General features: G+C 39.5%; 1 protein-coding gene across 5 annotated transcripts in view; it reads right to left on the reverse strand.

Annotated features, from left to right (window-relative positions):
• Positions 1-25,226, reverse strand: part of sema6e (sema domain, transmembrane domain (TM), and cytoplasmic domain, (semaphorin) 6E) — a 278,709-nt gene that overhangs the window by 46,432 nt on the left and 207,051 nt on the right. For all 5 annotated transcript variants that reach the window (XM_055228148.1, XM_055228150.1, XM_055228151.1 and 2 more), the window contains 6 exons: positions 23,965-24,182; positions 22,782-22,913; positions 19,648-19,803; positions 16,335-16,511; positions 13,763-13,921; positions 4,202-4,279 (listed from right to left, as the gene is read on the reverse strand). In XM_055228148.1, coding sequence (XP_055084123.1) covers positions 4,202-4,279; positions 13,763-13,921; positions 16,335-16,511; positions 19,648-19,803; positions 22,782-22,913; positions 23,965-24,182 — 920 coding nt within the window. The remainder of the gene's footprint in view (positions 1-4,201; positions 4,280-13,762; positions 13,922-16,334; positions 16,512-19,647; positions 19,804-22,781; positions 22,914-23,964; positions 24,183-25,226) is intronic.

Here is a 25,226-nt window from a genome sequence, read left to right on the forward strand (position 1 = left end):
ATGCTGACACCGCCGCTATGCTAACTTCAGATTAGCTTCGGAATAGCAACAAAGTGCGTTGGGGAGGTATGGAGGTTTGAGTTGATCTGTCTAAAGTAGGGATTTTCAAAACTTATCCACAAAATTCCATAGTTTCGAATCTCACGCATGCATCTCTATATTATAATTTCTCCAAAACTGCTGTGTTTACTACTTTTTACACTGTAGATACATACGGACGGCATCGCATATAGGAAGCATGATGTATGGAATTATGTAGCAAAGAACAATTTTAGATTCAGATTCATAAAAGTAATCCAATCAAAATTATAGAACATGTTTTGAGTTATTTCTCATGTTTTTGTTTACTACATTCCGTATGTGTTCATTCATAGTTTTGATGCCTTCACAGTGAGCATCTACAATGTAAATAGTTATTAAAATTAAGAAAAAAAAAATTAAATGTGTGTCCAAAGCTTTTGACTGGTCGTGTACGGCAAGGTAAAATTCTTTACAGCAGAGGAGTCTCAATGCATTTTAATAAAAAAACTTGTTGATGTCCATATCGGCTTGATATAACGATACTTGCCATGGTACTACCGTAAATTTCGGATTATAAGCCGCTACTTTTTTTCCACGCTTTGAACCCTGCGGCTTTTACAGCAGTGCGGCTTATATATGGAATTTTACTGGATAACGGACCCTGGGGGGCGCTCTCTAGCTGTAAACGTAAAAGTGAGACAGACGTGGGGAAAGATTCTGCTCTGAAGAATTCACTAGTTTTGATTTTGAACGATCATTTTGCGCATCATGAAATGGATATGATGCAGTTTTTAAGATAAAGAAACAGAAAGGAAACAGAGCAGGGGTCGGCCTTTAACACGCAAAGAGCCATTTGGACCCACTTTCCACATAAAATAAAACACTGGGAGCCGCAAATACTTTTTGACATCTAAAATGAAGATAACACTGTATAATAACAATAATGTAACGGAATAATGTAGGTTTTACTTTCACGGACAAGCCTTCTACACGTGGCAGATAAATATGGCAAAAACAACTTAAGTGCATTAAAAAATACAACTCACCAAACCGCTGCATCATGCATCGCGCTGATTATGTGATTATGTCTACTCTACTCCGCAGTTTCTTTAAAAAAACAACAACAAAAAAACTCGTAGCGTATCGTTTAATCCCAGGTGCTTATTCTCCATGTGCCAAAGCAGTTTTGAAGGTTTCATTGCCTTATTTGCTTTTCCCGTATGTTACGCAGAGCGGACTCTGTGCGTGAGAGTCACCTGCAGCGACAAACCCAGATTTTAAGTAGGCATTGTCTGTTAAATTTATCTTTCTTTTTCTTGGAGGTCGTAGTCTCCTCTTCTGGCTCCTCAGTTGTCCATTTCCCCTTTGTTAAAAAGATCTCCAAAGACTTTTGTTTTGGCTCATTTTCACTCGCTTGTGGCTCTACTTTTGTGCGTCGTGTCTGATGTGTTATACGTGAAACGTCATCGCGGAGACAAGAGCAGATAATATACTTGCTACTACATCAAATAGATTTCTGTGGCGATTTCTAGCAGGATTTTCATGATAAATCTATGGACGAGCTTATTAGTGTGTCATTAGGGACGGGCCAAAGTTGCTCCTGACCCCTGTGCGCACAGCGTCTGAAAATCAGGGCTCTATACGCAGGACTGTGAGCTGTGTCTGTGTCAGTTCCCAAGCCACGCAGAGCCGCAGTATAAGGCTGAAAGAGGCGCATACGGCTCCGGAGCCGCGAGTTGCCGACCCCTGAAATAGAGCCACTGCACGTAAGCTCGACATCAATGAATCCAACTTGGTCAATGTAAAAAGACGACAAAAGTTTTCAGAGGAAATAAAAGCAGATTTTCCGTGTTGGTGCAGCTTTATTTTCTAAACCTGCAGATGTGTTCATCCCGTGTTGTTGTCGTGTTGGTGCCAATTTTCAGGCACAGTTTAAAAAAAAGCGTGTCGGTGCACCGTCTTTCTGTGTAAATATCTCATGTTACAATATGAAAACCTGCGGCTTATATTCAGGTGCGGCTTATATATGTACAAAATTGATTTTCTCTTCAAATTTAGCTGGTGCGGCTTATATCAAGGTGCGCTCTGTAGTCCGAAATTTACGGTAACTGGTTTCTGAATGTTTATACAGACAAAACAACACAGATTTTCCTGAAGGATGGGACAGTGTCTGCTGAGCCTTCACACCGGTTAACGTCTTGTCTGGGTCTGACAGACTGACAGATCAAATGCATTTACACACAGACATATGATACGAATATTTTCTTCGCAACATGGATACACATCAATTTCTATCACACACACTCTACAATGGCACAAAACTAAATCCAAAACACTCCAAAAAAGCTGCTTTACCATTCACTCAAACCCAACTAGTCTGCGGGGCTTAACATCTCACGACGGAACCTCATTTGAAAACGATTACTCTAACTCCCGCTTGGCCGCACAATATTGACGGAAATACAAATGTGCCCGCAGCGATAATAACATCTTTATATAGCCTCACTCACGTTCCCGATGACCAGGCACGGGCTGGGGCCTGTAATTGGCTCCACGTTGGCGGGAAGAAGAATTAGTCAAAGCAAGTAGTATAACACTTTATAATACCAAAATGACAATATATCGACGTTTCAGTATGTAAAGTTATCGAAAACTATCACTCACGCAAAAATCTCATTATTTAATTTTTTTTTTTTTTATTACATTATTTTGACATCTGCACATATTTATATATATTAGATTTTTTTTAGCACAGTTCAAACTAAGGTAAAATTAAAAATATATACTCCAACGTACAATTCTTTATACAAAATTCACTAGGTCAAGCTATCAAAAAGTATCAATTCTCACAAAATCTCAATAGTTAAAATTTCACAAACATTTTTTCTTACATCTGCGCATATATTTAAGGTAAAGTGAAACATATATACTCCAAGGTACAATTCTCTATAGCAAAATTCATAGTAAACTATCAAATCATTATGACCGTATGCAAACTAGTATTACTTGGTGAAACAAAACCCGCTGGTCACGCTCAGCACTAGTAGCAAGTCCTAAACAGAGTCTAAAATGGCACACACTAGATCCAGGACACAAACACATTTACTCAAACCCAACTAGTCTTCGGGGCTTAACATCTCATGCCGGAACCTCATTTAAAAACGATTACCTCGACTCCCGCTTGGCTCCACCATATTGACGGAAATACAAATGTGTCCGCGGCGACGCAGACTTACGGCGGTAATAACGTCTTTATATAGCCGCGTCCGCCCACTCGCGTTCCCGATGACCAGGCAGCGGCAGGGGCGGGGGCCTGTAATTGGCTACACGTTGGCGGGAGAAGAATTAGCGTGCCGAGCCTCCTGCCAGAGCGCCTGATTAAAAAGGAATCTGCAAGGGATTGTCTCTTGGCGCGAGCGTAATTAAAGGGATTTTGTAACGGGAAGACGTATCGGGCTAAAATGAACGCGGCGGTTTTATTAGTCGAGGTGACACGGAGAGCGAGGGCTTTAAATGTGTCCGTCTGCTGTTAGATTAGAGCGGTATATTACAAGTTAGTGATGTGGGAAATGATGGTTGGTGATTGGTGAGCAAGTGCATTGTCAAATTCATTTAGACATCCATTAGCTTGCATTAGCATGTCTCTGCAAAAAGAGGGAAAAAAAATACTAGGCTACAAAAGTATTATGTACAGTAAAGTGGCAGGTAAAGTGAGTTCAATCAATTGTACCAGTGATAATTCGCATTACTACTGCAATCACTACTACCTACTACTACTACTACTATTAATACCGAGATATATTTTGTTTTGACTTGTTAATTGCTACGCCAAACATGCCAATCTCTGTGCATATGATAAGATTTTATTTATTAATTTATTAGGACAAACCTTCACAGCTAATTTCTTGACAGTTAGCATACAAGCTAACTAATAGCGTTGAAATAATCCTAATTTCCATGGTTAACGTGTATGAAATTTTAAAAATACACATATAACCCATTCCTAAACGAACCTCGCAGTTTGGGAATAGCCTCTAGGACCTTTTTGCAGTGTTGCCACTCCGCTAGCGTCTGTTCTACTTCGAGTTGAGAGTAGCTAGCTTACGGCCCTTTCTGTGTCCCGTGTTGATGTGTTACATGGAGCGTTAGTGAGGCAGTTTTGTGTTGTGGTGACACTTACTTGAATCCGGGCGACACAGTGGCGCAGGTTCCAGACTTCAGCCAGACGCAGTAAGGATCGCGAGAGGCCAGACAGCTCCTGCACGAGACACAAAACATCAAACGTTAAACTATGTCCCTCTGTTACAATAGTTCCGTGAGATGACGGCTTTTCAGCATTCCAGTGTCCAAAGTCCAGCGGCAAGTTTACGAGGACAAAAACAGGCCCTGACACTCGATACTATTCATATGATTTTTCGCCGATTGTTGGTGTTGTCCTAACGAGTCCTGGAGTTGTAAAGAAACTCAGGAGACACGATGTCTGAGGCAGGAGAATTATTTACCATCAGTCCGGGACCAGATGACTTGAAAATACTGGATACTGCATGGTAGTATCAGCCAAGTCTGACTACGCTTCCACACAAGGAGGTTTAAATAGGAGATAAGAAGGACAGCCTGGAGACAAGCTGGTCAAGATAAAACGAGAAGAGCAGCAGACCACTTCTGTGAGACGATTTGACCAAGAAAACTGAATGACACCAGAGCTAACCACAGAGAAATGTCAAGAATGAACTGGAGGTGTCCTTACTGAGACTGCGCACAACCTATACCTATATAACCTACTATATCACGACAGATGGTACTGTCTGTAGCCGTGAAGCATGCTTTTTTCTTTCTTTTTTAGCTATGAAGAGCGGTAGAACAAACACTTGAATGCCATCTGTGAACTGACCAGTCAAGAATCCATATGTGGCCATCAGTTTTCTGAATTATGAGAAGGACTGTTGACATTAGGGATGGGAAAGTAAACAATCACATCGTTTATATCGTGATAAAAATGGTAGACCACAATCGTTCATGGGACATTTCATATAATCGTCAACAAAAATAATCGAGGTTATCACCAAAATGTGCAGAAAAAAGACACTTATCCCTAATGGCAACAGTCAGACTTATAACAAAGTGCAATATTATAGCAGTTGTTTCAATATAGAACCTATTCATAATATTAAAATTACAACGATTCATATCCAGAACATTTTTAAAACTGTCAGCGACTAATAATTATCATGATATAATTGTTAATCGCAATCATTTTCTCCATGATAATTGTGACACCAAATTTCAAAACTGTCCCATGCGTAGTTCCCATAACCACATTATAACTATTGCAGTGAATGGGCTTGCCTTTCCGTAGATCTAACCAGCAACTTGGCATGGTGATGTCCCTTGCTCCTCTCCACCGAAATAGATACGCTTAATGCCATACTGTGAAACATTCTGGACAACTCAATAAACTGGTGGCAGATATTAAAGACGTATTTTTTCCCCGTGTATTTGAGCAGCTCTTGAGGTCAAAATATATCCGCTGTGTGCCGTCTGCATCTCATTGGAAAGCGTTTTATTGTCCGATAATCAGGAAGCGTACGTTAGCATGCTAGTTGTTTGCGTTGCAGTGACGGCAAAAGTCAGCTCTGATTACTTAGGATGCTCAGATTGTATAAGGTAAGTAAGGAATAACTTTGGACCTCTGCAAACCGATTCAAATGAACTAGTTTTGTTTTTCATTTTTTAAGACGGTGAAATTCAAGATATAGCGCCTTGAAGTTCGATGCACAAAGACTAGAGTTACCCAGATTGGTTTATGAAGATGAACAGAAAAAAAACAGCTGCTCCTCTGTGGTTAAAATGTCCTCAAGAAAAGCCACCCCGCTGTTATTCCTCTCTTGAAAACATAATCCGATTTCATCTGTGGTCCTTATTACAAACCATTATTTTTGTTTAGAGTTTTAATAACTAAACACAAGGGAAAGAAGGCATCCATTTTTAGATAAAGTGATCACAAGCTATTGTACTTTTGTGCTGGTTCCAAGTTTGTGTAATGAGAAGGATGCATCAAAGTGCCAAATTATAATTTTACACCAACCAGTGAGGCATGGCTTCTGTCAAACTTAACTCCCATAAAATGCAAATGGAAGTAATCTTTGTAAACAGTAGAACTAATGTTTCTATATAATCTTTTACTTGTGCACCAGCCTTTGTTAGAGCAAAAGGTGGTGTCATGATACTGAAAGTTTAAACTATTTTGATATTAAGGAGTAGATTCGATACTTGATACAGATTTTGATACCACGATGATATTAAAACAAACAAAACATTTCCAACATTAAATCATAGTACTTGTTTTATATTACCATGTGTGTGTTTTATACTTGTTCTGAAACAGCTCAAGATCATTCTAAAATTATTCAAGAAATGTTCACTTAAGTCCTTTCTGTCCTGATACTTGTTCAAATGAGTATCTACTTTGAATGTTAGTTTTAATATTGACTGCCATCTGGTTTTCTCTCCTTTGGACAATCCTAGTAGCCAGTAAACATTACCACAGTTTCTTAGTCTCGTAGTTGTGGTCATGATGAAGTTAAGATGGCTGAAGGTTGGATCCAAAACTTTGACAACAAGGAGATAAAATGTCATTAATAAAGTGTAAAATAAACTAAAAATGCATCATAATGACTCTAGATATTTAAATATAATAAACAATCAAAATTATTCGTTTTGAATCAAATAAAATCATTTAAAGCCTCATTATGTAACTTTTTTAGCTACAAAAATTGACTCAAATATTTTTTTTTTTGTTTTTTTTTACATTGTTACTGAAAAACATTTGACCGTACTGTGAATGACCGACTTATTTGGCCAGAAGGCCCCTGCTTGTTTCCATGGAAATGTTGTTCCTTTAGCTATAAGGTTCCATAGTATGGCTTAAAAGTCATCCATCTTAATATTTTCATGTAAGTATGCAGGCTACTCCACAAAGTTACATAATGTTCCTTTAATGGAAAAAATGGGTATGCCATTGATCAGATGCATGGGTCTGTCAAATAAAAAAACAAAACAACTTAATTAGCAAGCTTCTGTGGAATTCAGTGTTTTGGAAAAAACTTGGGAAGAGATGGAACCAACACAGGAGACCACACAGGGTAAGTACTCTCACATTGACTTAAGTAACGTTTTAAAGAAATTGTACTTTTCAGAGTACTTTTCTAGCAGCATACTTTTTACGGCTACTTAAGTTGTATTTTTATGAAAGTAACAGCACTCTCTTACTTGAGTAAAAGTTTTGGTTCTGCTTCCCACTGTGAGTAAGTCTACTTTGTGACTTTAGTTTTATGTTGACAATATAAAATGATTTGAACATGTGTTGTTTCTTGCAGCGCTCCTTCGGGGAGATTTTGAGATTTAGTTTTTCTGTTTTGTGTCGATCCTTTGGAAGGACAAAACATTAAGCATAGCACAAAATGTGGTATTTTCAATAACATCAACATCAAATTATAAATCAGATCAGTTACATTCCAACATTTATTCTAACTTGAGAAGTACTTTTCACAAATACATTTTACTCTTTCTTGAGTAATATTAATTTGAAGTACCATCACTCTTATTAGAGTACAATATTTGGATACTCTACTAGGCCTGATAATGACTATCGACTTATCGTTCAGTATATGAAAGCTAGAACACTATTTTTGGGGTCAGTATTCATCATGTGTACTTTTTCTTTGAATTACTTGGACACTTTTGGTTATTTTTTGACTATATGATACGATTTAAACTGTAAAAGGTTGAATTAATAACTCCTATGACTCATTACAGATGCAAGCTAAGTACTAAAGTGTTTCCTTATGCTGTTTATTTATAGCAGCTCATATATATATATTTTTTTACAATATTGTGCAATTACAATAGTTTTTGTGGTTTAAATCTGCTCTGGGGTTTTTGTGTCAGTGGCATAAAATAGTTTCAGTATTCTCGTTTATCATCTACATGTACTTCAGCAATACATCGAACTTCAAAATGTGTTTTTGTGACAGGCCTATGCTCTACTCATCTCTTGTACACGGTCTGAAATCTTATCAATTTAAAACAGCATTAGCGACTATGAAAAGCCACGCTAGCAGTCTCATTTTCTATGCTCCAACAGCCCAAATGACGTAATATTCTCCCCTTTCTCTCGCAGTATTCGCTTGCAGTTCATTGACACTGCAGCCTGCCCCTCGGCCGTGAGATCTAATTACACAACACTTATGTGAATGGGACACTAGCAGTCAGCGTCATGTACAAACAAACTCTCAAAGCAGACTATTTCACCCAACAGCGTACAATCTGTGCTCCTTTAAACGTGCTCAAATGCTAATGTGTTCCATGAAAACCGTTGGGTATAGAGTGGCACCGCGGCGAGTGAGGAGAAGCCTTGTAATGAGATGGTACATGTACAACTGTGTGAATGCGGAGGTTTGAATGAAACGAGGGAAATGTACGGTAAACAGGACATGTGTTAGACGGAGAACCTATACGAACCCAAACATACTGGTAAAAGATGCAGTTTACTCGTTTGAATGGTACTGAGCCCGCGTGGCTGCACTTAGAAAACAGGACGTTATGGATGTGTATGTGTGAAATCTTGCCTATAGCATTGTTTTTTTGTTTTGTTTTGGTTTTTTAAGTGTGATTTGGGGTTTCTCTCCCCCTAAAAAACTTACAAAAGGGGTATAACTTCCAGCATTTTAGTGGATTTTAGAGGAATTTTTTACTATTTTTTTTTTTTACTATGAGACATTTTCAAGGTCAAATTTGATAGATATATTGTAGCCAGGACAAAGTTCTTATCCGAGACTTTCTCCAAACAGCTTAACAATGTGGCTGTTCCTTCAAATAATCAAATGTCTACACGTTATAAACTTTATCGTTGCTTTCAAATGAGGTTTTTAGATGCTGGAGCTCCCTCTGCTGTCAGCAACGGGATGAACAATCAGAAAGTAAACAAAGACCTTACACCCCATGAATGCTATGCCACGTGTTCATTGTGACCGCAGAACGAGTCTCGTTTATGGTTTATGGGTTTGAAACTGCATTGAACAAGTCTGGATTTTTACCTATGACGCAACAAAACTGGCAAAATGTGAACAGGGCGCTTTCAAATGCTCACAGAAGATGAATTAATGGATTTATTACACAAAACAAAACAACTCCAAGCATGTTTTTGACGAGGACAACAATATAACAGTTCAAATAAATAAAAAAAAAAATACAGATTGTGCGAAATTTACTTTTTTAAATTGAATAGATAGGCAGTCATATGAACGTCTTAAGTACACTGTGACCAAAGCTTTAGTAATATATCTTACAGGGCAACAGTTACTGCGGTTCAAGCTTTCTATCCCCACTGTGAGGAAGTCTAAAAGTGACAAAAGCTTTATGTTGCCAACTTTAAAATTTGAACTTTTTGTTTTTGCTCAGAACTGTTCGATTTTTTTGAGGATGCTTTTGAACCAGTCGTGTCAGGCGTGTAAACAGCCCCGTGGTAGTGGTTTTCCTTTTAAATAATTCCATTTGTTTGACATAAGCAGTGAGTCCTCGAGATTCTCTCAAGTCTGCTCTTTTCAATAAGGCGCGTATCCTTTTGTGCTGCGTTCAGGGCCCCTCTGCACTTTTACCGTGTTATTATTAAAAAAGTCCCATTTCATACATTTCATACTCTTCTGAGCCTGAGCTGCAAAAACAAGGACTTTTCTGAAACCTAATATTGGCAGCACAGGGGCCCGGAGAGGGAAACGTGCCAACACAGAACGAGAGAAGGAAAAGAGAGGAGGAAGAGGAGGAAGAGAGGAAAGTGAGGGGGTGACAGAAGAGAGAGGGAGAGAGAAAGAGGGGAGACAAGGAGGAGAGATGGAGGGAGAGGGCGGGAGTGTAGAACGAACAAAGGAGAGACAGCGATAGGGGGGACAGCAAGAGAGAGGGGAGGGTGAGAGAATGAGAGAAGGAAAAAACAGAAGGCAGAGGAGGAAGAGAGAAGGAAGAGGAGGTGAAAGGAAAGAGGAGAGAGAGAGAAAGGGAAAAGGGGAGACAAGGAGGAAGGAGGGAGAGGAGGGCAGTGAAGAAAGAACAAAGGAGAGAGAGAGAAGGGGGAGAGTGGGGGGCAAGAGAATAAGAGAAGGAAAAGAGAAAATAGTGGAGGAAGAGGGAAGGAAGAGGGAGTGAGAAAGAAGAGAGAAGGAGGAGAGAGAAAGAACGGAAAAAGGGGAGACGAGGAGGAGAAAGGGAAGGAAGTGATGAAAGAACAAAGGAGAGAGAATGGGGAGATTGAGAGAGAGGGGAGGGTGAGTGAATGAGAGAAGGGACGGAGAGAAGGCAGGAGGAAGAGAGACGGAAGAGGGGGTGAAAGAAAGAGGAGAAAGAGGAGAGAGAAAGGGAAAAGGGGAGACAAGGAGGAAGGAGGGAGAGGAGGGCAGTGAAGAAAGAACAAAGGAGAAAGAGAAAGGAGTAAACGAGAGTGGGAGGTGAGAGAATGATAGAAGGGAAAGAGAAGAGAGGAGACAGAAAAGGAAGAGGGGGTGAAAGAAAAGAGAAGGAGAGAGAAAGGGAAAGGGGGAGACAAAGAGGAAAGAGGGAGAGGAGGGGAGTGACGGAAGAACAAAGGAGAGAGAGAGAAGGGAGAGTGACAGAGGGGGGTGAGAGAAAGAAGGAAAAGAAAAGATAGAGGAGGAAGATAGAAGGAAGAGTGGGTAAAAGAAAAGAGGGAGAGAGAGAAGGGGGAGAGAGAGACAAAGGGAAAAGGGTGATAAAGGGAAGAGAGGAAGGAGGGAGAGGAGGGGAGTGAAGAAAGAACAAAGGAGAGAGAAAGGAAAAAGGGAAAAGAAGGAGGAGAGAGGGGAAGAGTGGGAAGACAGAGAGAGAGGGAGCAAGAGAGAGAGATATAGAGGACATGTTCAAATCAAATATTAAGGAAGAGTGGGTAAAAGAAAAGAGGGAGAGAGAGAAGGGGGAGAGAGAGACAAAGGGAAAAGGGTGATAAAGGGAAGAGAGGAAGGAGGGAGAGGAGGGGAGTGAAGAAAGAACAAAGGAGAGAGAAAGGAAAAAGGGAAAAGAAGGAGGAGAGAGGGGAAGAGTGGGAAGACAGAGAGAGAGGGAGCAAGAGAGAGAGATATAGAGGACATGTTCAAATCAAATATTGTTATTACTGATAAGAAATGCAATGTTGATTGATTCTTGATTACAAAAACATTGGAAATTATGTCCCATTTATTGACGTTATAATTTGGTGTTTTGGTTGTCAAGACGATAGGCTGAAATCCAGTTGGTTTAAACCTAAAACGCCTCTCTCTGATCTGAATGGTCACTATCTAAACCCCAGCACCTGCAGCCAATCAATAAAGTTGGATTGAATTTTCAATAGTTTTGACAGTCATACTCCGTACTTGAGACTCTCGGCCCTGCAGAGAGTGCCCTCTTCATTTGTGTGTCTTTCTATTGGAGAAACAACAGCCACTGGCACATGGCCAATCAGCTGGATCCAATTTATGATCCGAGCCACGTTCAGAGCTTCTCCAGGCCCGCTGCGCTGACGGGGTTAGCGTGCTACGAGGCTATGACCATTCCCCATGTGAAAGAGAAGAAACTCTACCACTGGGTGAAGGGGCAGAGAAACAGAGGGGCCATAACTTGGGGTGAACATTCCACACAGCTCCAAAAATAGCAGCATAGACGGGTACATGAGAGCAGAGAAAACACGACGGGGAGGTACACTGGAGAAAAGGGACTTGATTTGTAAATAGTTTTCTTGGTCTGAGGCGTTTAAACGTGTAAAAAAATTGATTTAGTTTGTAAATTCAAGTATTTCTAACTCTGTCCATTTGGTTTGTCTTATTCCAGGGACAGATTTCTTTTTTTTAATGGTTAATTTTTGGATTCATAAATAAATTAATTGTTTGAGTGTAACCAATTACTTACTTTAATACCCAATTAAATTAATCAAGTCATTTAAACTTTAAACTTTTTTTGGTTTTGGTTTTAATAGCGTTGGAACAATATCACATTTTAACTAGACAGCTGCCTTAGTCTTAGTACAACATATACATAGTTGAAGTACTCCAGATAACCCCCAGGTTGACCTCTGTATCTCGTATTTTAAACTTTATGGAAGTGTCTAAATATTAGCGCTCAGAAATGACTCACACATGGGCAGGATTACAGTGTCTTCTTTCTAGTGACAAGTTTAGCTCAGTCTCACATCAGGCAAATGCAGCTTTAAAACTGAACGTGAAGGTAATGGGATCTCATTTTCTTAAATCTTTATGTATGATGTGTTGAATTATCGATGGTTCTTGATGTTACGCAATAGTACATTTCTTCTTTCATTTCTTGTATGCAAGACTCACAATTGATTTGATTCCATTTTATTTTTCTAAATTAAAGTACAATATGTAACTTTTCAGGCAATAACGTAAAAAGACAACAACATAAGGCGCTCTTCGTCTGTCATATTTGCTGCTCATGTCCAATCAGGAAGTAAAAACTTTTAAGAACACACTCTTTTGAGTTTTGTTGTCCTCTCATATCTGGAATTGTACTTTTGCTTTAATATGCTTGTTTCCAAAGTCAGCTTCTCCCTTGCGCATCTCTGTTCAATTTGCATTTTGCTCGGATTGTTGCATCACAGGTAAAAATCTGTATTTGTCTTACCCAGTTTTTAAGCTCATTTACCATAACGGGACTCATTCTGTGGTCAAATTGCGTAGACAAAGAACACATGGCTTTATTAGCGTAGCATTCGTGGGAGATAAGGACTTTGTTTTATTTCTCACAGTTCATTCCCATTGCTGACAGCAGAGGGAGCTCCAGCGTCTAAATACCTCACTGGAAACGGAGGTGTAGTTTGTAAAGTATATATTTCCAAAATTTGATGTTATAAAATGTGAAATATTTATTCCAAGGTGACCAAAGCATGGGTAAAAGAGAATTAAAGACAGAAGAATGCATAGTACCTCATTCCTTAAACTCTTTCAGCTCAAAAACAGCGATTACACTTTACTTGTGTTGCCGTAGTTAAGGGCAGGGCTACCAGTAGAACCATGGAGGGACTACTTTTTGTAAAAATGAAAGTAGCCAAGTGGACAAACCAACCAGATTATAGCTCAAGATTTCTCCAGGCTTCTGTCCAGAGCCGTAAGCGCAGAATGAGTGGGCACATTTAGGAAATTGGCAGCAGAGGAAACCGCATTTTCTTTATAAATGCGTCAACAACATGGAGGGATTAGCAGTGTCTTTACTCATTTCAATGTAATATGCTGTAATTTCTGTGCAGAAGGCTTTGTCCCTAATCCAGGAGTGTGGGCGAAGTAGAGATGTTCAGTTTGTTGACATGTAATGTAAAACCAATTTGAAACTATCAACTACCTTTATTGTCGATGTTTATTACCATTTTGGACAGATGCTTTGAGGGCACTGGTATGAGTTAAGCAAGACAACTACAATGTATTCTCAATGGATGAATAAATGCAAAAAGATGACATAATAAACTGCGGGTGTTATAGATTAGACCTATACAGTACACACAACCTTCTTTATTCTTTAAGGAATGCTTCATCCATTTACACTGAAAGAACTCTCAGACTCATTCCTGGAAAAAATCTTAAACGAATGACCTTAATTGCATTTTGGTTAAATGAGTAGTCTAACCTGTCACTTTAAGTTTGCATCTTGTCATGTATGTAAATGTAAAGACTGAGAGCAGTGCACTGACTTCTTGCAGGTGCTGTAGTCGGCACAGCGGCTGAGGGGCACTCGGATCACACAGCCGGAGAAGGCCACAAACAGAGCGTGGTGGTCCCGGTCCAGCTCCAGTCCCAGCACACGCCGCTCCTCTCCGGGTACGCGCCGCTCGTCCCCGCGAATGGTACACCTGTGAAAAGACACATACATCAACAAGTTACTATACGGTTACACGTACTATGCATTTTGTTTCTCTAAAATGTTACAAAGAGCATTCTGGCATTCTACATGACTTAGGAAGAGAAATTTGTGAATATATATATATATATATATATATATATATATATATATATATATATATTTTTTTTTTTTTTTTTTTTTTTTTTTTTTTTTGAAGTTGTACAATAATCTTACTTAAAAAGTCTGTTCCTGATTGTAATTGTTGTTTACATCATGCATTGTATAGTGAAAGGAGATAAATAAGAAATACATTGTGAAGGTCATAATCTATGGATTTTACAAAGCACATGATGAAAAGTAACTGAGTAGTAAAGTACAGTACTAAAGTAAAGTACAGATACCTAAAAATTATACTTTTTACAGTGGATACTTTTTACTTTTACTTCACTAAATGTGAGAGCATCTATCTGTACTTACCCCACTACATTTTTAACTGGACTGAACATTAAAAAGTACTTTTCATATGATTTGAGGGGTTATTTTTACCATGTTCACAGTAACATCCTGACTAAAGTTTTTAACTTGAAGCTTCGGCTTTGAGCAAACAAAAATAAATACACAAAATTCATAAGAAAAATAAAGAAATTGATTCATATTGTTACTGTTGTACAAAATATGTATAATTTTTACTCAATATCACTACATTTATTACTTGTGTGAAATGCTTTTACATTTTACTCCTAAAGAATCTTTTTAAACGTGTATTTAAATACTTAAAAAAGTTGGTTTTTTTCATGTGATACTTTTACTTGAGTAACTTTTTACCTCTGTATCTTTACTTTTTACTTAAGTAACAAAATAGAGTACTTCATCCACCACAGATTATCATTAGTGACAAAAATCTTAAAGTAGACAGATTAGAGAACTATGACTCATGGTTCAAATCAGGTACAGGCCCTTTAAAGCTGGAGTACCTGATTTTCACACTGCTGGAGGACGGATTTAAATCTGTCCAATTCGTACTGTGCTAAACCCCACGGCACATTCTTAATATCCACATGTATTAATTTTTTGCAAGTCTGCGGCTATAGAGCAATGGCAAAGTCACAGCGGTTTGGACCACTCAAGTGCAGCCAATCAGAGCTCTGCTTTCGGCGCTTAATTCCGGGTGAGAAATGAAAATACTTTATTATAGCTGCAGACAGTTGATCATAAAGGTGGTCTCATTTTGTAACAAAGTGCTGTTTTTACAGTATAGTCCTGGGGGGAAACTAAATGCACTCACTTATAAAACAAAAGGTCAGGTACCCCGCTTTACGGCTGTGGTGGCACTTGTCCTGAGTTTGTCCTGGTTTATCCCCATTTAGTCTTTGCCTACTCCAAGTTCAGTTCCAGGTTTAAGTCCAAATGTACTTCCGGGTGTACTTCCAGGTGTACTCCCGGGTTTACTTCCGCATTTAGTGCCGGACTTTGTTTTGAGTTTGGTGCTAATTTAGCGAATTTCCATGTGGTGTGAGTGCAAGCGTGAATTTTATTTCAAGATTCACAAGCCATACTGCTTTATGTTATATTTAAATTGTCCCGATTACTTCATTACTCCAGTGGCATATACTTATATGTATATACTATATATTAAGAAAAGCCAAACTCCCATTAGAAACACATGATACAATCTAGGCTTGAGGAAATAAATCTATGTTAGTCAGTCCTAAAGTCATGATCTTGATTTCAACATTTGTAGACAGAACATTTTCAAAACAAGAGACACACTTTAATCTGTGTTTTGGCAGCAGAGAATGAAACGGAGCAGAGCGGACGAGCAGCACAAATCAAAGCACGAGCGCTCGACTGTAAAAAGAACGACACACTAAAGCCACGAGAAAGCCCTGTGTTGAGTAAAGGGTAAGACAGATACATAATAAATGTGAGGAGAGAAGGGAGGAGTGGAGAGAGGGACAGGAGAAGAGGGAGGAGAGGGGACAAAGGAGAAGAGGTGAGAAGAGAGGTGAAGAGAGGAGAGATGAGAGAGAAGAGAGAGAGGACAGAGGAGGACATAGTAGAAGGGAGAAGAGGAGGGAAATTTTAGAAAGGAGAGAGAGAGTAGAGTGACCAGGAGAGAGAGAGTAAAGTGACCATGAGTGAGAGGAGAGTGACAGGGAGAGAGAAAGAGTAGAGTGACCGGGAGAGAGAGAGAGTAGAGTTATCAGGAGAGAGAGAGAGTAGAGTGATCAGGAGAGAGAGAGAGTAGAGTGATCAGGAGAGAGAGAGAGTAGAGTGATCGGGAGAGAGAGAGAGTAGAGTGATCGGGAGAGAGAGAGAGTAGAGTGATCGGGAGAGAGAGAGAGAGAGAGAGAATACAGAGAGGATAGAGAGGGAGAAAATAGAGCAAGGAGAAAGGGCAGAGAAGAGGAGGAGGAACATACTTGTCTGGGTTGTAGATGTCCATGTCCTCCAGGAGCTGTGTGTTGAAGGTGGTGTTGGAGCCCTGAGTACTGGCCAGGATCTTCAGCACGTGACCATTGTCTGAGCCCAGGAACATGACGGTGTAGTTCTTATACGGGCCAGCGGCGGTGTCCACGGCAATCTGAGTCAACTTAAACCTGGTGGAGAGACAAAACAAGCAAAAGACAGAAATAATCAGGTACAGCGTCTTCAAAAATGTTCTGCCATAAAACATGAAGAACAGAACTACTTAAATTTAAATGGTTTGCAGTGGCATAAAGTTATTCCTCACTTAACTTATGCATTCCGAGCATCCTAATTACTCACCACGATGAGTTTATAAGCACTTTTCACAACTTCCTGACACCAGCGTGGAGCTCTGCAGTTGCAATAAAGCCAACAACAACTACACTTCCTGATTATCAGACAATAAAACGGCACGCAGCTGACTTATTTTCACCTCAAGAGCTGCTTATATGATATATCTGTACTGGGACAAATTTGGCTCAACTACAAAAACTAGTACAGGCTGATTTCATCTTTAGATTAAAAAAAAATATAATAACTTCCAGAACTACTGCACTGTATTTCTTCCATGATGGGCAGATGGGTACAATTACATGGCCAGTAAATCAGATAACTACACAAACCTGATAACTCAATAACTGTGTGTTTAGATGCACAAATGAAAGTGAATTTTAAAATAAGTTTCAATCTTTAAACTTTTTCTCTTAGATTTTTGTCTTTGTGCAGAGTAGGGGAAACTAATGTGACAATTACTTGAGTAAAACCTGTGCAGATGTGAACGCTTGATCAATATCTGATGTCTGAGGTTATCAGATTATTGAAATGTCACGCATATTGTTAGTCCGCATGTAAACAGAACCAGTGATCGTGGGGTTAAAGGGTTAGGAAAACACTGTTCAGTCATGGTGAGGAAATACGAAATCAAACATCATCGACCTGTGTCTATGCTGGTCAGAGACAGTACAGCTCCATTATGCAGAACTTGATCTTACATCTGCAGACATGTCCACTTTTCTCCACCATTTTTTTTTGCATGACCCTGTATTTTAGACTCACTACTCTACCACAATATGCCAAAAATGTACAAACCAGTAGGCATTTATCTGACTTTACTGGTTTTAGTGTTTAAGGACTGGCAAGGTTCAATTTAGCATTTATACTCTGTTACTACTTTTTGGTCCCATTTTATATAGCCCTTTCCATCTTCAACGCCCTCCGAGCACTTTACATTAAGGAACCACTCACCCATTCACGCATACATTCATACACCAGTGTACACAGCCACAACAACAGCATCCATCTGTGGAAGCTGTGGGTCAGTGGGTCTGGTCGCTCAACCAATGTTTGAGGTCGAGAGCGGGATTTGAACCGCCGACCTTCGGATCAGTGAACACTCTACCAACTGACCTACTGTCGCTCTTTTTGTTGTTTTTATTGTTATGTTTATGCGTGGCACTTTGGGGGCTGTTTTGTTTATAAAATGTGCGACATAAATACCTTGATTTGGATTTGAACCCATGTCTATACAAACGGCACGCTTAAACGCTCATTAGAATGACTTCCTTTGCTGACATGACACTCTGGGGTGAGCTCAGTAATTCAGTAAAATTTTACTTTTAGTTTGTTATTGTTACAAATATTAATGACTTGAGTAAAGTATTTCCTTGGGCCACTAATTTATTCTTCTACTTGACTAATATTATTTCGAGTAAGAGCACATTTACTTGAGTATAATAGCTGGCTACTCAACCCAAATACATAAACCATGACTAACCCAATTGTATAGTAAAGTACAAATGTCCTGGCCCACACTGTACACCCAACCCTATTTCTTTACAAATCCCATACTGTATCATCATCACAGCCCGGTCTGCAGTAACCCACTCCTTTCATTTTGGGCACTGCACTGATTCATATTCACAGACTTCAGCAGGCGGGCTCCCAGGGAACAGCTGGGGATTAGGCGGCGCGCTGAAGGGCACCTCTAGTCTTAACAGTTGTTGACTTTTCTTTATTGTTCGCTCATTTGCTGCGGACATATTTCGGCGCGGGGTCCGGGGGAATTCCGACAGACTCTCTCTAATGAAGCCGGCGGATGTTTGGCATTCCGGTTTTCGCTCCGGTTTGTGTCGCTAGTTCTTTTTTTGGGCAGATGGGCCAGGATGCCGTGTTTACCCGTATAGAGCGGAGCGCGGCGACTGGGGCTGCGATGCCATTGGCTGTCGGTTGAGTTTCATTTGTGAGCGTGCCCGGTGGGGGCACGCCGCGGCAGATGCAGTGGGTTTTGGAGCCAGATGTGAGGGGAAGGCGCGTGTTTGTCCCCTGAGCGCGAGCTGCCAGGCTGGCTCTGCTCCAGGAGGCAGCAGGAGCAGGAGTCTGCTGGGTGGAAGTGGAAGTGTGTGTGAGGACAGAGCAGGTGGAGGGTGTTTGTGGACATATAGTGGAGTTTAATGTGCTAAATATAGTGCCAATGTTACCATTTAAATTATATTAGAAAACATTTAAACCGGTCCAAGTAAAAACATACATCAAAAATGGACTTGTGCCTTTGACATGTTAGTCTCATAATTTGACAAAAACACAGTTAAAAGATTATTATACTTAAAATTTAAACATATTTATTCCCAGTTTGGTCATGTTTCTAAATGTTACTTTCTAATTGGAATTCATGATACCACAGGGAATTCCATACGTGTTACCAGGAAACTATGTTGTACACTGGGCCAAAACTCTTGCAATGTACAAAGAATTTTTTTTTTTTTTTGAGCACATGTATTGGGTACACTTAAAGCAGAGTGCACAAATGAACCCTTACATAATATGATTGAAAATGAGAAAACCTATTAAATCCCACCCCCTTCATTTAAGAAGTTAAGAAATTATGCTTTGTTTACACTTCCTATACAGTTTTATTTGACAAATAAAAATATTAAACACTTCTATATTAGGTTTAAAAAAAACCTGTATCTTGCATGTAAATTGTTCCTATAACAAACAATAAAAGAAATCAAGTATGCCATATAAGAGGGAGTATAGCTTTGGGCACTTTAGACGCTTACTCATGGTGGGAAGAATAACCACATTTTTATTACTGTAACACAGCTGAATATATTACTCAAGTAGAAGTAAAAACTACCCACTACTATGGCTACTACTACTATTAACACTATGCAACTGATACTACTACCACTGCCTTCTTTAACACTCTCCACCTCTAATGGCGGTCTACGAGCCTTTGTACAGTTCCATGAGCGGGTTTAAGCGTACCTGCTGGTGGTGCGGGTGAAGTAGGGCCGGTCGTTGACGGAGGGCACAGACTCATCCATCAGAGGGTAGGACTTGATGAAGGTGAGGGTGTCATCGGGGAACGTGGTGGACGACTTGTAAGAGGCAGCAGAGCCCTCCCCGGCACAGCACCCGGGTCTGGACGACACAGAGGGAGAGAGATTTTCCAACATGCCACCAGAAGCACGCAATTGTCACAAACACAATTCGATGACAGGAATGCTAAGAATTTGATTTATGGATTTAAAAAGTGCAGGAGATCACTGGACTTTTACCAATGACGTAACAATTCTGGAAAATAAAAAAATCACATGTTTTTATGGGGCTTAGAAGGAGCGGACTTAGTAAACAGGGATTCATAAAACAATCGGGAATGACGCTAAATGCAGCACCTTGTATGTTTTTTGATGAGGAAACAATGAAAAAAAAGCTAAAGTCAATTTTTCATAATATGCAGTACACATCTCTGTTGGAGGATCCACCACCAGCTTGTCTTCTTGAATGTTCCGTTATAACATTAAGCCATCTCCATGGAGACAAGCAGGTGACGACTCTAGGTCAATTTACAGGTAAGATCTTCAGGGAGGCGATACCGACAGGAAGAATGTATGTTTATTATTTAATTTTTTGCAACACTAGTATTTGGATAAATGAAAGAAAAACGTTTAATATAAGTTTATATAAGTTTAATATAATTCTATAAAAAGTTACATAGTACACCTTTAAGAAACAAAACACTTGAATCACTTCTGTAATGATTTTAGCAAAGTTAGTTTATTGAACCCCTGCTAAATAAAAATGCTAGTAAATTTGTAATTCAAAACTTCCCATGTTGCATCTAATATTATAATTAAAAGAAACCAAGGAATAGGAAATCACAAGCCAAACTGTTTCCTTCGTGGTAGTAAATGTCTACATTATATTGTACATAAGCGTGCCAAGTCCGCACAAATAAAGAGTGCTCCATCAGTTTAATGTTCAGAGAGCTGGGAGCAGTCTGGTACACCGCGGATTTACTACATCAATTATTACTAATGCATTTAAGTTTGAAAAAAACAAAAACAAAACAACAAAAGCACTTTGTAAACAACTAACATGCAGACTCTTGAAAGTAATCCTCCAGCTAGGTACTCTTGATTATGAAGCTAGCTCATGAGAAGGATCTCCAGGCGCTCCACTGATCCCCAGAAGTTACACTGTGGAATTATAATAAACTGTAGTACAATAAAGATGAAATTGTGCAATAATGGAAAGTGACTTGTTTCATTGGCGATATGACCAGCTGACTACATGTAACGTTTTTGCCTTTGTTTCTGAGTTTACTCAAACCAAGAGAGATATCATTCATCCAAGCAATTGCAAAAGGAGGGTGTGTACAATTTGAAATTCAAATTTTATAAACATGTCCCATCTGTGTCCCCAGATACGAAGTAAACGTGTTCAAATCAAATACTGTTTTCACTGATATCACTGTAACATTGATCTATTCTTAATTACAAAAGTGAAACAGTACGGCCTGGTTGTTTATATTATAATTTGATGTTTTGGTTCTCAAGCTGATTATCTGATCAGAAAGCAGAATGAGCCTCACATTTCTCATTTTCTGTGATTGTCACTACATAAACCCCAGCACCTGCAGCCAATTATCAAACAGTGCTAGTGCAGCCTGTGCAGCTCAATGGGTGATTTCTGGAGGTTTTGTGTGTGCATATTATATATTCTACTGTTAAAATTAGGACTAAACATGGCGAATCAGCATTTCAGTTTTATGGAGCTAAAAGTTTGAACAGTCTTCCTGAAGATGTGAGACAGGCCTCTACTTTGACAATGTTTAAATCCAGGCTCAAAACGGTTCTGTTTAGCTGTGCATATGACTGAACTCTTCTCTTTTAATGTTCATTTTATGGTAATTATTTGTTTCGTTGTACTGTAATTTTAATGTCTTTCTTATTCTAAAACACTTTGAATTACTTTGTGTACGGATTGTGCTATACAAATAAACTTGCCTTGCCTCAACATTGTCATTATTGCACATTTTATAATCCAGAATATAGTTGACCTTCATCCCAAACTGCACTGAACTGTCCTGACGCTAACCCCATCTACACCGAGTTTCCTAATCACTGGTCACCTGTCTGCTCCTGTCACATTCACACACACTTGGCAGCTTCTCCTGACAGCTCACACTTGTGCCATGTGTGGAGTAAACAAACGACTGTGTTCACTGTTCTGCTGCAGATGTACAAGGCTCTGGCAGCTGCTGGACTGTGGCAGGAGGTACGGGCAGATGCCAGGGGGCGCTCCTTTTGTGCTGAGGGGAGGATAAACATGCTGGCGCCACTTTTCTGTCTGTTATTGATAGTAGGCCTGCAAGATTCATCGGAATTGTAACTGAAATTTGAATGGACAATATTAGCAAAAAGCTGCAATTTTGGAAGTACCATTATTTCCTCCACATTCCTCCTTATTTTGCCTAAAAACTGAAAACTCTGTATAGCAAACAATTAATTTTTTGTCAGTTCGTCTTGTTAAACCCAGTCACAATGCCTGGCAGAAAAATCGCAATTAGATATTCTTCTATACTACACATAATGTACTCCTGTGAGCTTTTATTCACGCTATGATGTTGTTACCTCATCAAAAATATAGATATAAAGTTGTGTTTTGTTTCATTCACACGTTCAAGTAATCCTACGTTATTGTGTTGTCTACCTCTCCAAAGCTCAAAATGCTCTGTTCCACCTTGTGAAGTGGTAGTTGTAAAGTTATCCACTATTTTTAACCTAAATCGAAATTTGCATTTTGCCTAGATTGTTGCATCAAAGTTAAAAAAATCAGACTCCTGCACAGATTTTGCTTCCTGCTCTATAGCATTCGCCTAAATTTTGTTTACTTTGTCATTTTTAATTCCTGTTGCTGACAGCAGAGGGAGCTCCGACACTTAAATACTTCATTAGAAACAGAAGTGTAGTTTGTAAAGTGTGTTTTCTAAATGTTGACATTATTTATGTTCGAAAATGTGAAATACTTATCTCAAGGTACCTAAAAGGATATTTAAAAGGGAATTAAAGCCACAAGAACGCATCAAAAAAGTTATTTAAAGTCCCATGTCGTACCTGGGTTTGGGGACCTGCTCCTCGGGCACAGGGGTCCAGGCAGACTCGCTGTTCCTCTGCTCCTTGAATTTCCCGCTGAAGGCCTTCTCGATGTCGTCCATGTAGAAGGCACACACCGCTGAGCCTGTGATGCTGGACAAGGAGAAGGCAGAAGACAGTATACATGAGGGGAGCAAAGCGCTGGGTCTGCTTGGCTGGATTCAAGACAGTTTTTAAGTTATTGGTGCTGAACGAGACTTTTTTTTTTATTCTCTTAAAACGTGAAAAACAGAAGTATTTCATTTTTAAACGGTTTGCAGTGGTCCAAACAGAGATTTCACAACCCTTACGCATTCTTAGCATCATAATTATTCACCGCAATGACTTTTCCGATGGCAGGGCTAACAACAACTAGCATGCTAACAGAGCACCAGCCTTGCTTCCTGGTTCGTAGTTCATAAAAGTGCTTTATAATTGAATGAAAAATATAAAACTGTGCTTGGAGGATTAGTATTAAATTGGGTAGTGTCCTCAGATGTGAAGTACACACAGTCAGATTTACTTTATATTTTACACAACGTTAAAAATGTAAATGTAAAAATTATCCAATCAGAAAGCAGAACGAGCTAATTTTGGGCTGCCAGATTCTCCTCCAGCTCCATTCACAAAAGACATGACCTCAGTATATGGCAGCTAATAGTACACAAGGATCAGATTTGACTGTAGTACTTTTGCCTGCATTGAATGTTCCACAGTATCCCATTAAGCCTTTCTTGTTTTGCCTGCATTGACAAAGTTACAGGTCAGATCTGCGGAGAGGCGACCCCGCACACAGTAAGAATGCATATTTTTCAAGGTATTTATGCATTTTATTTAGTGCCATACTATGAAATATTCCACGTAAAGCAATAACATCACCATGGAGACAAGCATTGGTGGTACTAATAACTAAACTGACTTCAGTAAATGGTAGTTGGGACAATGATTTTTAGAGGTCAATATTTATCATACATACTTTTACTTTGTACTAATGTGGAACGTTTGGTTAGTTTCAGTACTACGATATGATTTGAGCCGTGGAAGGTTGAATAATTAACTTCTATGACTCATGAATACAAACTAAGTACTAAAATCATTGCTTTTAATTTGATTCCAAAGAAGCGCAGTGCTATGTAAGCCTGTATCGCCCGTGTCCCTCTCTGACCTGTTGGCCTGCGTGGTGAACACTCCGAGCACCGCCGGCCGGTAGTTGATCTGCAGGACGTTGGTGAGGGACTGCAGCACGTCGAAGTAGAAGAACGAGTCCCCGGGCACGGAGCAGTTTAGCCGGGCTTTGAGGAAGGACGTCCAGTACCTCTCCAGCACCCGCGGGGACCCTCCGTTATCGTTCTTGCACACACGGGCCACCCTGGAGAACACCACCTGAGCGGAGTAAACAACAGTCAGTGTGCTATTGTGTTTCAACTGTATAGTCTACGGTCTAGTACTAAAGCTCTGTTGTTATTATTCTGAAGTGGAATAAATTAGTAGTTTGAAATTCAATGGTCTGCTTTGTGTGGACATGTAACTGATCTGTGTAAACTTGTTGCCGCATACAACAAAATCAAAACATTAATACATACATGAACAGTCAAAGGTTTGGACACGCTTTTTCATTTCATGGTTTTCCTCATTTTCAAAGATTCTTTTACACTCTGTATTCTCACTGACAAAACTATGAATGAACGCATGTGAATATAGTAACCAGAAATAACGCAACACATGTTTTATACTTTTGATTCTTCAAAATAGCCACCCTTTGCACACTGTCAGCATCCCACTTTTCACTATATAAGAAATATAGTATTGACAAGGCTACTGTTAGTCTATAATATATTGGCCACAGAAAAACTAGCAGATTATTGTACATTTTAGTATTTTAGTATATTTAGTGATGTTGAAGCGGTCGTCACATCCATGTGAATTAATTTCATCGGCAATCTGTGGTTGTAGAATCTACACTGCCGAGCCAAAAAGAAAGTCGCCACCAAAAAATAAAGGTCACACACTCTAATATTTCATTGGACCGCCTTTAGCTTTGATTACGTGACACATTCGCTGTGTCATTGTTTCGATTTCACTTCTGCAATGTCTCAAGATTTATTTCCATCCAGTGTTGCACAAATTTTTCACCAAGATGTTGCATTGATGATGGTCGAGTCTGACCGCTGCACAAAGCCTTCTCCAGCACATCCCAAAGATTCTCAATGGGGTTAAGGTCTGGACTCTGTGGTGGACAATCCATGTGTGAAAATGATGTCTCTGGCATTGTCATCTTGGAATTTGCCCGTGCCATCAGGGTAGAAAAAAATCCATTGATGGAATAACCTGGTCATTCAGTATATTCAGGTGTCAGCTGACCTCATTCTTTGAGCACAGAATGTTACTGAACCTAGACCTGACCAACTGCAGCAACCCCAGATCATT

The sequence above is a fragment of the Periophthalmus magnuspinnatus genome, chromosome 16, assembly GCF_009829125.3.
Source record: "Periophthalmus magnuspinnatus isolate fPerMag1 chromosome 16, fPerMag1.2.pri, whole genome shotgun sequence".
NCBI classification, from domain to species: Eukaryota; Metazoa; Chordata; class Actinopteri; order Gobiiformes; family Gobiidae; genus Periophthalmus; species Periophthalmus magnuspinnatus.